Below are 14,372 nucleotides of genomic sequence, written 5' to 3'. Positions count from 1 at the left end.
AGCACCAAGATTTTTTCACCCCAGCCTTAAGGAGGTATAAATGACAATATACTTAAGTATATATTTAAGATTCACAACATGATGCCTGATATCTATGAATATCAGGCATCATGTTGTGAATCTTAAATACATACCATTTTTGTTTGTCATTTATACCTCCTTAAGGCTGGGGTGAAAAAATCTTGGTGCTGGATCATAGTTGTGATGGCAAAAAGTAAACCTAATGTCAAGTTCACAGGCTATACTCGGAGACGTAGAGGAGTCAAGGACCCTCTAGCCCAGCTGGTGACTGATGACTGTTTTGTGTACTTAATGCCATTTTACTGGGACATTCCAGGTGACTAATCAGATGATATCTGCGTGTAAAGCCTATATTACCAACAATGGAACTGCTTCCATCTGGAGCCAGCCACAGGATGTCGTGGTGGAGAAAATATTATCCGCAATTAAGCTTAAGGAGGTAATGGTCAGCTTAATAACATATTTAGGTAACGTTTTATCATTTGTGTGTTGTTTTTGCCGATGCATCTTAAATCACTTGGTAGTTACCATATTATTGGTTGCTCAAAAGTCATTCTTTTTGTAAAAACAGTAATTCTTTATTGTTAAGAAAATTGAATGTTAGCAAATCTGCTTTCACAATTTATTCACTTACTCTACTGTTTTGGGGACCTGTTATGTCCCGAGGCCATACTCAGTAGGAGAGATGCAAAGATGCGGTAGTGTCTTCAGTTTCTTAGGACGAATGGGGAGCTAGACATGGAGTGAGGCTACTGTTGGCTGGAGTGACCAAGTGGAAAGGCTCTGCCATTGAGTTAGATCAAGAATAGTTAGGATTTGTTAGATTGGGATTTGGGAAATGATGACATTCCCAGCTGAAAAATGGGTACACACAAAGGCATGAAACTTGAAGGGTTTGTAATTCTGCTCTAAATTTGTGGCAGTCTCCACTTAAGAGAATAAGGTTGATACCTCTGTTATGTTTCCTGCCTAATATTTTGATTTTTAATTTTAAGGAATACCAGCACTGCTTTCACAAGACAAAACAAAAGCTTAAACAAGACCCAAGTGAAAAGCAATTTGAATTTAGTGAGATGTATATTTTTGGAAAATTTGAAACTTTCCACCGACGTCTCGCCAAGATAATAGACATCTTTACAACCTTCCGGACATATTCAGTCCTGCAAGATTCTAAAATTGAAGGGCTGGAAGACATGGTCACTAAATACCAGGTTCTCATCTTTCTTTCTTTTTTATTATTTTTTTAAAGTTTTTTTTTTAAATTTTTAAAAATTTATTTATTTATTTGAGAGAGAAAGAGTGGGAGAGGCTCAGAGGGAGAGGTAGACTCCTTGCTGAGCAGGGACCCTGATCTGGGGCTTGATCCCAGGACCCTGAGATCCTTAACCCATTGAACCACACAGTGCCCTAAAGATTTTGGTTTTTTTTTTTAAAGTCATCTCTACACCCACCATGAGACTGAACGTCGTGACCCAGAGATTAAGAGTCCTGTACTCCACCAACTGAACCAGTCAGGGCTCCTCCCCCACCCCCACCCCCACCCCACCCCAGCCCAGGTTCTCTACCTTAAACTAAATTTGCTACCCTCGTCCATAACTAAAACTTTAATATTTTATGCAAATATCTATATTTAGAATGACTCAAATAATCCATCTGTAATGTTAGATGGAAGCTCATGGCCCTTGAACAATAAAGAAATTAAATCTATTTGAGAATTGTGTAATGGTGCTAATATGTTCCTTTCAGGTATGTGATTTCGAGAATGACCTCTCAATACTCTAAAATTAATCATCATTAGTAAAAGCATTTTCATTAGTAGTGCAAGAAAAATGTTTGACTATAACTTATTATTTCATTTATTCATGCAAGAAATATTTAATGAAGCATGTACTGTGTGTCAGGCACTAGCTAACACCAGGTTCTGAGTGTATCCAATTGTGGCCGCACTTAGCATTTTATTTGGAACTATGTCAACCAAATAAAGGGACCAGATTTTAATTTAGCTCAACTGCTCCCAATTATTTTGATTTTTAACTGCTTTATCATATAAAGGTATATCTTAGTTTTTTAAGTGGGCACAATGATCTAATACTATTTTGAAGATTTAAAAAAAACAATTTACAAACAAAATGGATTTTAGATTCTTAGTCTAGATATAGTCAAGTCTCTCTTGTTTGGGGACAGGAATATGAAAAGCTCAATTTTTTTTTTTTTTTTTTTGTACTTGCGTTTGAAAAGGATCATAACATTTACTGCCGCACGTTGGTTTTTGTCCTCTAACCGTTTAGGCTAATATCAGGAATCTTTTTCATTTCCTGAGTAGACCAGATTTTAGGAAAAAAAGAAAAAATACCTTTGTTATACAGCAGGAACCGTTTTAGGTGGGCTGGGTGTTACCTGCCGGGTGGGTGATCTGTATCTGAAACAACAGTTTTGCAAGACAAAGACAGAATGTGTTCATTTACTTTTCAGTTTGGAATTTATTTATTTTCTATTCTTAATGAAAAAATAACTTTGGAGCATATGTCAAAGTTTATTTTTGAGGGAGAAGTTGAACTATACATCTAAATGCAGATAAAGACTGTTCTAACCTGATAAAAATACTGGGAAGAGAAATAGCTTTGAAACTCTAAAGTGAGATATGGAGAAATGGACATTCCAGAGGGTAGTGACATAAAATGCAGACGGTGCATGAAAGCATCAGGTGAGATTTTTGTGTTGGGACCAGTGTCAGAAGTTCAAAATGGTGACCATGGAGGTGAAACTCAAGGCTCCATGCCTGCCTATCAGGGTCCTGTCCATGCCTCCCACTTCCTTGCCTACCTTTGTACTTTGATGTTCTCCAGACACAGATCAGTTCAGTTCAGTCTGGAGGGCTTTTGGAACTTTTTTTTTTCCTGGAAAGTTCTGCCTCTGGATCTTCACATGGTTATTCTTTCTTGGCTTCTAGATTTTCATTTAAATGATCCTCTCAGTAGAGTTTTCCTTGACCTCTGTTCCTCTCAATCACTCCATGTTGCATTGCTCATTTTACCATGGTGTGAAATTATCATGGTGTGAAATTATTTGTGCTTTACATGGATTCTGACCCCCGTCTGCCACCAAGGATGGACGTCCTCTGAGGGCAGAGTTGTTTGTTCTGCTCCTTCCTGTGTCTTCAGAGTTCACTAGTGTGTAATAGGGGTGCACTAAGTATCTGCCAAGTTCATGATTTAGTAGATCGAATTTGATGAGTTGGTTTTAGGTCATGATTAATCAGTTTATTAACTTAATACTCTTAAGTGACCATTTATATACAGGGCACATAACATGATGGGCGGCTTTATATGGATACAGTGTCTTCATGGAACCAATTTTGTAGCTATACAGCATGGAAAGGGTAGGTTCTAATTAGTAAGCTTGATTCAAGAAGTTACGCAGTTTATACACTTTTGTCTACTGAGAGATTTGAATTGATGTTTAAATGGAAATGACTTTGAAGAAGAGATGATGGAAGGAGGCTCAACTTTCTTCATAAAAATTATATGCCTGTGTCAACAGGGTGGGCACCTGAGTTTGGGAATGGCTTAGTACTTGGTTAAGAATGATCATAGAGCTCGATAGCTCATTATTCTGAGCAAACAAAACATAGGATAATAGTATTCTCAAGGAGATGAGTTGCCAGATTTGTACTTTTGTAGTCACAGACTGTGGCTTTGCAGGGTGGGAGGAAGCAGCAGTTAATTCTGGAGAGTCTTTAAATGGCAGATTGTGGTTTGATGTTTTATTTAAGGCATGTGAGGCCCGGAAGATAGTTTTTCATCTCTAGATATTACAAGTATTCTCTTCCTAGGCTGTTTGGGTTCTGTTTATGTTATTTATTTTCTGAGAAGACTTAAACTTTTCAATGAAAAATGTTTTAGTAAACTCTACTTTGGGCTTTTAAAAAAAATTTAGATGTCATTAGTAAGAAATTTTTAGAGAAAACATCTCTCCTACTTTTCAGATGTGGTTTTACTTTCTATTTTCTTTAGGAATACGTAAAACCTCATGAAAATGCTTTCTAAATGATTTCTTTGAATGCACTAGGCAACATTATATTGCCTCTGATAAGCATGAAGCAATGCAAATAATTAAAGAAATAAGGCTCCTTTTAAGTTGATTACACAGGTTCTACATTTAAAGGTTGTATTTAATGAAATAATGCAAGAATATTGAAATATTGTCTTACTTCTCTCATAACATTTCAGAGTATGGTTGCTACCATAAAGAAAAAGGATTATAATTTCTTAGACCAGCGGAAGATGGATTTTGACCAGGATTATGAAGAGTTTTGCAAGCAGACTAATGACCTTCATGTAAGTCATGTAATAAAATTCCCGTTGACAGTGTGTGTTTATTTTTTCCATTCTGTATAATGCTGCTAATCATTAACCATTCAGAAGGGAGAGGCATCTTCGTCACAGAGGTGACCGATTGTAACCTCAGTCTGCATTTTGTGATTTCACATTAATAATTGAAGGCTCTTTTTCATGGATTAAAGGGTCATAAATATAGCTTTGGATAATGATCTGTAATCACAGACTTCTGCATGTCTTCCATCTTAGTTCTTAGAAAATTAACTTTCATCTTCTGTTGAAATGTGGGGTTATTAGAATATAGAAATTTGTTTCCATTTGTTTGTTACTTTATAGCTATGATTCTGACCAGCTGTCTGGTAGCTTGCAAAGGCAGGGTTGCAGCTGGCCTTAGAAACAGTGGTTCCAGGACCCACTCAGTGGTACCAGCACCCCACCTGGGTCCCTCTTGGTCTGCAGCCTCTTTCTCTTTTCCTTCTGCCCCCAGCCCCACCCCTACTCACCATAGACCAGCCATCTTGACTTCCAGTCCATATGAGCAATGAATGCCCATTAGCAACTTCTGAGAATATATATTAGAACCAGCCCCAGCTTCAAATCCCTAAGGAAGGGGTTGGGTTGGCCAGTTCTAGTGGAGTGTCTAGCCCTGGACCTGTCACCTGTGGGTTCTGTGGTGAAAGTAGGGGGGTTGGGACCTTTGGCTTGGGGGGGGTTGGGGATGTTTGTCATCAGAGGAGGAAGATCAAGGAGGGTGAAGGGAAGATGGCCCCGTGGCCGCCTCCCGTAGTTCATATTCAGAATTCTTTTCTTCCTCGTGAAGTGCGGACTGTACACTTTCTGATTATGAAAGGAAAGTGGCCATTCTGTTACTTCTTTCCCAAAATTTTTGATTTGATGTCAATTTCTGCACTTGAAGAAAAAAGAGGTCAGAGGGGGTGGGTTCAGTGGTAAAAGGAATTATAACAGAATGAGCTAATTCTGTATGTTAGGTATTGTCCTAGCACTTCACGGGTGTCCACCATGTAATACTCACAATAATCCTATAAAGTGGGTGCTGAGAGGTTACGTGACTTGCCCAAAGTCACAGGGATAACTATTGGGAGAGTCAGGATTGAATCCAGGAAGTCTGGCTCGAGGATTCAAGTTTTTAACTATTATGTTGGAAGAAACGTTTCAGTTGATGGGGAGATACAGTGCCTATGATAACTTATGCAGTCACCTCTTTTGGAGCCTGATTCAGACATAAGGAGATTGGATTTTTTTATTTTTTTAAGATTTTATTTATTTATTTGACAGAGAGAGAGAGAGAGAGTAAGAGACAGTGGGAGAGCTTAAGCAGGCAGAAGGGCAGGGGGAGGGGGAGAAGCAGACTCCCTGCTGAGCACAGAGCTCGCCGTGGGGCTTATTCCCAGGACCCTGGAATCATAACCTGAACCGAAGGCAGAGACTTAATCCCAGCTGAGCCACACAAGGGCCAAGGACAGTGGAACTTGGTCTCTTTGGAGACCGGTGGGCAGTGGCAGTCCGGATTCTCTGCTCCCTCGGCACTTCCAGCAGTTTCGGATCACGTGGTAGTTCATTTAGTGGCTTGGATGTGGGATAGAGGGGGATGGTGAACACCTTGAGGGCAGGAATTGTCTTCATTCCTGTTTCTGTCTCGAGGGCACCGCACATATCTGGAGAGCAAAGAATGTTTGCCAAATTATTGTGTGAGTCATGAATTAATAGCAACTAGATTTGCTGCAATTAAACAAGTATTTACTGCATATCAGTTAGGCATTGTGCTTCTATGCTGTGGGTAACCAGGACAGAAATAAGTCATGTGGATTTGCCCTCAGAGCTCGCAGTCAGACAGAAGAGGCAGACATGTGATATGACTAAAACGTACATATATGTTCGAATAATGAGCCCGTCATATTAAAAGGGTGAATAGTGGCTAAAATAGGGTGACTAGTGGCTAAAATGACCAACTATAACAGTATAATGTTCTGATCTTGTCATGGAAATGAAGATTCAAAGATAAAAGGACATATTCCAAAGAAGTCCTAAGGGAGCTTCCAGGGAGGACCAGCTGTCACACAGGAGAGACTCATTGCAACACCGGTGACAGGACGGAGCCTTGTCCACCCTCTGCTTGGCTTGGATTAGCAAAGGCTTCAGAAAGGAGGCCGTACCTGACGCTAGAACTAGACGTCCAAGTGCATGGTGAGGGTTGTGAGAGGAGTGGGGAGACCTTTCCAAGACTGTGCCCACTTTGTATAATAACAAGAACACTATTTTATAGATGCCCTACAGCCTGGTTTTAAGGCATTAGTTACAGATGCTAGTTCCTATTCTCACTAATCTTTTATTTTTTAAAGTCAGCACTATTGTTTATCTCGTCTTACACCTCAAACATGGTCACCATGTCTCTTTGGTTGGATAACCAATGTTCCTTTGACTTCTTTGTTGCTTTGTCCATTCTCTCTCTCTCTCTCTTTTTAAAAAGATTTATTCAGTTATTTGAGAGAGAGAGTACACACACTGGGGGGAGGGAGAGAGGGAGAGAGAGAGAGATAGAGAGAGAGAGAGGTAGACTCCCCGCTGAGCACGGGGCCCAATGCAGGGCTTGATCTCATGACCCCAAGATTATGACCTGAGTCAAAATCAAGAGTACAGTGCTTAACCTTCTGAGCACACAGGTGCTGCTGCTGCTGCTGCCTCTGATTCTTCTTCTTCTTCTTCTTTTTTAAAGATTTTTATTTTTAGGTAATCTCTACACCCAGTGTAGGGCTTGAACTCACAGCCCTGATATCAAGAGTCATACGCTCCACCGACTGAGCCAGCCAGGTGCCCCTCCATTCTCTTTCTCTTAATCAGCCCCTTTCTCCTTTAAATTACTCATCCACTCTCATGAATTCAGCCCTTATCTCTATAAAATCAGGGTGAAAACACTGATCTTTCCATAGCTCTGGTTGGAGTTAAGGGCAGAGGTGGTGAAATTTGGAGACAAGGGATGGAGGGAACCAGTAACTGCGGTGTACACAAGATAGGGCTTAGAGGGCTTAGAGGGTGGGGTAGGGGTAGATGAGTGGTTTGGATCAGGGCTGTGTCCAGCACTCTACCGTCCAGGGGATCAGAGCCCGGAATCCTATCCAGGTTGAGGGTTCCTGCTGGTGCTGATTGGTCAAAGAGAGGGAGTACCTTGGAACTAGGAGAGTGTTGGAAGTCTAGAAGCATACTTACTCCAGCAGGCAGATAAGGCAGTATTTAGTAAAGTATGAGCTGTTGAGATGTCAAGCTGAGAGGAGAAAAAACTGAGCAGGATCTGAGAGCCCAGAACTAATAAGAGGAGTAGTCTGAAGATCCCAAGACTAGGCTCCACAAGACTAAGACAGGACCCAAGGACGAGGGGAAAGAAGACGAATTCAGTGTCTTAGATGTTCATACAGAGTTTAGCACAGGCCTTTGTGAAGCCACAGGGCAGAAGAACAAGGAAAACCAGGTACAGGTGTTAGGGTTCAATAAAGTTGCTGTTGTCTGAAGTTCGAGGGAGGGAATGGAAACATTGCACTTGTTCTAGTTGTACATAGTTTATATGCAATTTTTTTCTGTGAATGTGGGGCGACGTTTGAGGGTTTATTTAGGTAGGGTAACTCTACTGTCCTTTAGTGCAAGACAATTTCTGAGTCTTAGGATGTGGTCTTTGCAGAAATAACATCAGTCAGTCTATATATATATATATATATATATATATTTCCTATATATAGTTTCAGCGGGAGTAGTGAGAAGTACAGAGAGCAAAAATGTATTGTCATAAGTCTAGTGATCCTTCAACTCTGGGGCTCTGCTGACTGGGGCAAGGCGCATTTCTACTTCCCCAGGTAGCAATGTCTCTTCAAATGTTGAGTGTTTCCAGTGGTGTTCTGGATATTTCTAACTGGTTGTCTTGCCAAAATACTTGTGTACTATCATGCTCATCTTGGTACTAATTTTCACCGCCTATGAAACTGGCTTCCTGGTTTTATCACTACATAAGTTAATGATTCCTTTAGAATGGTAGAGGCTCAAAACTTCTGTCTGGTAAAACTGACCAAAAAAAAAAAAAAAAAGATTGATTGAAACTTTGTAATGTTCCAGAAAATAATGAAATAATTTTTCTGTCTCTGATTAACTCAGTTTCGATATTTTAAAAAAGATTTTATTTATTTATTTGACAGACAGAGATCACAAGTAGGCAGAGAGGCAGGCAGAGAGAGGGGGAAGCAGGCTCCCCGCTGGTCAGAGATCCTGATGTGGGGCACAATCCCAGGACCCTAAGATTATGACCTGAGCCAAAGGCAGAGGCTTAACCCACTGAGCCACCCAGGTGCCCCCTCAGTTTAGATTTTAATGACAACTGTACTAAGTCTTACAGTGAACAAAGAAGTAATCACATGCTTCATTTTTTGGTGCAATTTTATTTTTGAACAAAATTATACAATAGTATAAGATGTGTGAGGCCCTCAAGACAACCGTAGTGAAGATCATTTTGGAAAATTGATTTGAGAGTTGTATGAAAGAGGTATTTCTTAAAACTTTGATATATTTAAGTCATTCCTTTTGAAATTCTCAGGAGTTATTTACCAGTTTTTCTCGACTGGACTTATGGTCTGGCCTATGGACGTGTTTCCATAGATTAGCTTTTTGCTTTCCTTCTGCTGGGGCCCCAGTGGTTTTGGCACCCCAGACTACCTGTTATATTAATTTCTTAGATTAGACCCTCCCATGTCATGCATAGTCTAAACTCAGACTCCTCTCCCAAGTGCAGCACAGACACAGGATTTCATTTGCTCTAGGGCAGAGGTCAGCAAACTATACCCAAGGGCTAAATCTTGCTCTGTGTCTTTTTTTTTTTTTTTTTTTTTTTTTTAAAGATTTTCTTTATTTATTTGACAGAGAGAAATCACAAGTAGATGGAGAGGCAGGCAGAGAGGAAGGGAAGCAGGCTCCCTGCCGAGCAGAGAGCCGGATGCGGGACTCGATCCCAAGACCCTGAGATCATGACCTGAGCCGAAGGCAGTGGCTTAACCCACTGAGCTACCCAGGTGCCCCGCTCTGTGTCTTTTTTACGAATTATATATGGGTGCCTCTGCACATAGTGGAGGATGAGTAGTTCTGAAAGGTACCTGCTGTAAAAGCTGAAAATAGTGGCTGCATGGCCCTTTATGGAGGAAATATAGGATCATGATGGCCTGTTTCATCCATTCACAGCTCTGGGCAGTTGGCAAGACCCCTTGCTGCTTTCCCCACCTTGCGGACAGAATCACTGCTTGCGCTGGGCTGCATTTAAAGGGCCCTGGCTTTCTGCAGGGATCTCTTGAGAGTGTTAAGACCCCACAATTTCTCTGCCCACCCTGTGGTAAAACCCCAGTGCTAACCCCCAGGCCCATGGAGCCTCTCATGGTGCCGGCTCCAGCTCCTGTGACTGCTCTGGCTTTCAAGTCCCTCTTTGTTCTGGCTTCTGGGCATTTATCTTTTAAGCTCAGGTGAATATTAAGTTTTCTGTTGTATTTTGTCCTATATTGTATGTGTTCATAGAGCATGGGGCGCTCTTTTGTCTTGCTGCTCAATAAGACTTTTTTCTCTATAATATTGTAATAATTTATGGTGACAGATGGTGGCTACACTGATGTGGTGAGCACTGAGTAATGTGTAGAGTTGTCACATCAACATGTACCTGAAACTGACGTGACATTGTATGTCAATTTCACTTTGATATAAAAGGTGTACTCTAAATTTTTTTTTTTATGAACAGGGCATTTCTCAATGCAGATTCACTATTTATAATCAGACTTTATTCCATTTTAGGATGAGTTGCAGAAGTTCATGGATGTTACATTTGAAAAAATTCAAAACACAAATCAAGCTCTAAGTATGTTAAAGAAATTTGAAAGGTAAAAATTTGAAACAAATTCTGTTTTGTCTTCTAAAACGGGGGTCATATGAGCACAGTTTAGTTTATTTCATTATTATTATTTTTTCCTATTCTGATAGAAAGAAAATCCTTTCTTGTCATTCTGCATAACAAGGTCTCAGTTTTTAAGTTCTTAAGATGATTAAGAATTTGTTTTATTTCCTATTAGCTTTGAAGTACCTTGTGACTGCTTATCATATTAATGTTTAGGTAATTTGAAAAAATTCTTACTGGGTTAATGGTTTTGCCTAGATTTTTAAGGATGAACCTTTTTTTTTTTTTTTTTAAAGTAAGCTCTATGCCTAACATGGGGCTTGGAACTCACAACTCTGAGATCAAGTGTCATATACTCTACTGCCTGAGCCAGTCAGGCACCCCAGTCCTACTTTTTAAAACCACTTTATTGAGATATAATGGATGGATTGATGCTATTTTGGTTTATTTAAAATGCCAAATAAATACCTCATTCTTTTCCACTACCTTATATTTTTAAAAGGTTTTATTTATTTATTTATTTGAGAGCGAACGAGAGTGAGTGAGTGTGGGGAAGGAATAGAGGAGAGGCACAACAGACTCTGTGCTGAGCATGGAGCCCAGTGCAGGGCTTGATCTTGTGACCTTGATCATGACCTGAGCTGGAACCAGGAGTCGGACACTTAACCGACTGCGCCACCCAGGCGCCCCTCCATTACCATAAGTTTTAAAATAACTCTTAATAAAGAAGGTTGCTAGGTATCTGCTCATTAATTCAAAACATTCATTTTTTTAAAAATATCAGATTGAACATACCTAATCTTGGTATTGATGACAAATACCGGCGTATTCTTGAGAACTATGGGGCTGACATTGACATGATCTCCAAGCTGTACACAAAGCAGAAATGTGATCCTCCTTTGGCTCGAGATCAGCCTCCCATCGCCGGCAAGATTCTGTGGGCCCGTCAGCTCTTCTACAGGATTCAGCAACCAATGCAGCTTTTCCAGCAGCACCCGACTGTTTTGCAGACGCCTGAAGCCAAGCCCGTGATTCGTAGTTACAACAGGGTAGCCAGAGTGCTCCTGGAGTTCGAGGTTCTGTACCACAGGGCATGGCTTCAGCAGGTGAGTCTCTACCTGTGCGCTCTTCCAAGACATCTTCACTGTCAAAAGTGGGGACCCCTCTGCTGGCACTGGACAGCTTCATTCCTGTAGGAAGTTGGATTTGTGGGTAGATCCTAAGGCAGGTTTGATTGAATGTAGATAATCAGAGTATAGTATATCCATGAAGAAAAATAATGGTCAATTTTGAAAAAATAATTATAAGCCAGGTAACAGAAACTCATTTTTATTTAACTTGCAGAGTCCTAAGGGAGAAAGAAGATCCTGTTTATTGGTTCTTTTACCTAGTTGATTAGGATTTCTGATTTTTTTATATCCATTAAGTTCTGTAATGGGTCAGTGAATACTAGTATGTCTCTGTTAAGCGAAGTCTTAAGTTTTCTTTGGTTATACTAGGTTCATCAAATTGTATCTCATACCCTCCCAACACTTGTATCTCTTTGTAGATTGGCAGGAAGTATTATGGAGAATAAATTCAGACTGACAAGGCCTCTAATGTGGTTTCTCATTTTCCTGGTTCCGTTTTTGGTGCCTGAGCCTATAACAAACATGTTTCCATAGTGGTATTCACTGTTTTTCTAGATAACTGAAAATGGAGTTTAGTAGATTTTATGAAACTTATATTAGGAAAAATAATGGAGTAGGCATGAAGGTACCACAATGCTAAATGGCTTTTGAGAAGCCATCACTATTTCTGTGTCTACTTACCTGTTGGAAGTGAGAGAGTCACAACACAGCTGTTCTGTCAGATTGACTGCATGGCCTCACTGCCAAGAGCTTGAAGGCCTTTTTCTGAAAGTGACCTTAGAAGAAGAGCGTTGTCTTTAATTTGAGAAGAACCCATCCATGAAACAATACTTACTGGTCATTGTTCCCAGAAATGGCTGAGCTAGATATCCTGTGTAGGCATTGAACTTTCTACTAGTAAAAATGTTGATCTCTTCACACAGATTGAGGAAATTCACAGAGGACTCAAGGCGTCTTTATTGGTGAAGGCTCCACGTACAGGGGAATTGTTCGTCAACTTTGACCCTCAGATATTAACCTTGTTTAGAGAAACAGAGTGTATGTCACAGATGGGTCTAGAAGTTTCACCATTTGCAGCCGCCCTGTTCCAGAAACGAGATGTATACAAAAAGAACTTCAGTAACATGAAGGTACGGTACTTTAATTTTTTCCCCTCCTTTCTGGCGAGCCCCAGTTTGTATTAAAAACAAAAATGTGATGGTGTGTCACTGTTGAGGGGCAGCAAGTACTCAGGATGGCCGGACAGGAGCCTGAGGGAATGAGACGGTATGGTCGACAAGGGCCAGGTCGTCCATGATCTCATAAAACCAGGGTGTGTTTATGGTGGATGCACCATGAATTCACCTGGTGAACGCACCAGGAAGCCATTGTAGGAATTGAAGCAGGAGGAAGAGGGAGGATGCTTTTTTTTTTTAAAGTAATAAAATCTGTTCTTGTTCCTGGTAGAGAACAGATGTTAGAGGGACAAGAGTGTCAGAGTGAAGGCGGCGTGCAGGCTGATGTAGTGGCTCAGGTTGGAAATGAAGGGGGATTAAAATAGGGTGGCAGCCGAGTAGATGGGTGGATCAGAGAATAATGCCAATAGCAGGTTATGAGGGAACTCAAGGATGATTCCTTTGTTTTTGGTGTGAGCGATTCAACAGATTTACTAAAGTAAGGTGATTATGTATTACTGTGTAGGTCATTTTTCTGTACAATGTGCAGTGGCCCAGAATGAAAGTTCCATTTAGAGATGGCAAAGACGGGGTCTACTGTAATTTTGGAAGACAGGAGGGAATCAATAATTTCCATCTGAAGCACAAGATGATTTTTAGAGCTGCCTGGTGTTATCCAGGCAGATAGATATGTTAAGTCTGGAGTTGAGTGGAGAAGTCAAAGTGGAAGGCATAGTTTGAGAGTTTTAATTTTATTTTTTATTTTTAAGATTTTATTTATTCGAGAGAGAGAGGGGGGCAGAGGCAGAGCGAGAAGCAATCTCCCTGCTGAGCAGGGAGCCTGATGCAGGACTTGATCCCAGGACCCTGGGATCATGACCTGAGCTGAAGGCAGACACAACCATCTGAGCCACCCAGCGCCCCAGTTTGAGAGTTTTAAAAATATAGTTGGTATTTAGGGGCACCTGCCTGGCTCAGTCAGGAGATTGTACAACTCTCTCTCTTTCTCTCTTTTTTAAGATTATTTATTTGGGACAGAGAAGGAAAGAGAGAGAAAGAGCAAGAGAGGGGGAAAGGGCTGAGGAAAAGAATATCCAAACAGACCTCCTGCTGAGTACGGAGCCTGAGATCGGACCTGATCCTGTGACCCAGGAGCTCAGGACCTGGCCCGAAGCCAAAGTCAGATGCTCAACCAACTGAGCCACACAGACATCCCATGAGCATACAACTCTTGATCGTGGGGTCATGAGTTTGAGCCCCACATTGGGTACAGAGATTACTAAAAAAAAATAAAATTTGAAACATAGTTGGTATTTAGTCATGGTCCTGGGTGAAATCGCCAAGGAGGAGAGCAGAGGTAAAGAAGAGTAGAGGGTCTCGGCGAAACGCTGGGTTGTCTCAGTATCAGCAAGTCTGATGGAGGAGGAGGAGGAGGAGGATGCAGACAAACTAAGGATTGGTCATTGAGGTGGGAGGAGAGGGTAGGAAAGTCCTCATGCAGGAGGGGATGATCCCCAGGGACAAAGGCAGCTTGAAGGACGGCAAGATGAGTGCGGAGATGCCGCTGTGATGTCTGACGTGGAAACCCTCATTGCCATCTTACGGTGGACAACCTCATAGGATGAGGCCAGGGAAGCCATGCCTTTGCGTAACGCTTTACATTTCAACTACTCATTATTCCATGTAATCTTAGCCATGGTAGATAATTGGGATAGAACACTATTGTATTATCTTATGACAAAACCACGACTCAGAGTAGTTAAATGACTTAGCCAGGGTTTTATATCTAATAACTGGCAGA

The 14,372-nt window shown here is 41.0% G+C and overlaps 1 protein-coding gene across 1 annotated transcript in view; it reads left to right on the top strand.

Moving 5' to 3' along the window:
• DNAH5 (dynein axonemal heavy chain 5) overlaps nt 1–14,372 on the top strand; it is a 205,275-nt gene that overhangs the window by 15,962 nt on the left and 174,941 nt on the right. Inside the window, exons 10-15 of the mRNA XM_059416774.1 lie at nt 338–460; nt 1,017–1,232; nt 4,251–4,358; nt 10,188–10,273; nt 11,072–11,393; nt 12,341–12,547. Coding sequence (XP_059272757.1) covers nt 338–460; nt 1,017–1,232; nt 4,251–4,358; nt 10,188–10,273; nt 11,072–11,393; nt 12,341–12,547 — 1,062 coding nt within the window. The remainder of the gene's footprint in view (nt 1–337; nt 461–1,016; nt 1,233–4,250; nt 4,359–10,187; nt 10,274–11,071; nt 11,394–12,340; nt 12,548–14,372) is intronic.

The sequence above is a fragment of the Mustela nigripes genome, chromosome 12 (genome assembly GCF_022355385.1).
Source record: "Mustela nigripes isolate SB6536 chromosome 12, MUSNIG.SB6536, whole genome shotgun sequence".
In the NCBI taxonomy this organism is placed as follows: domain Eukaryota; kingdom Metazoa; phylum Chordata; class Mammalia; order Carnivora; family Mustelidae; genus Mustela; species Mustela nigripes.
This window is presented reverse-complemented; position numbering and strand designations above follow the sequence as displayed.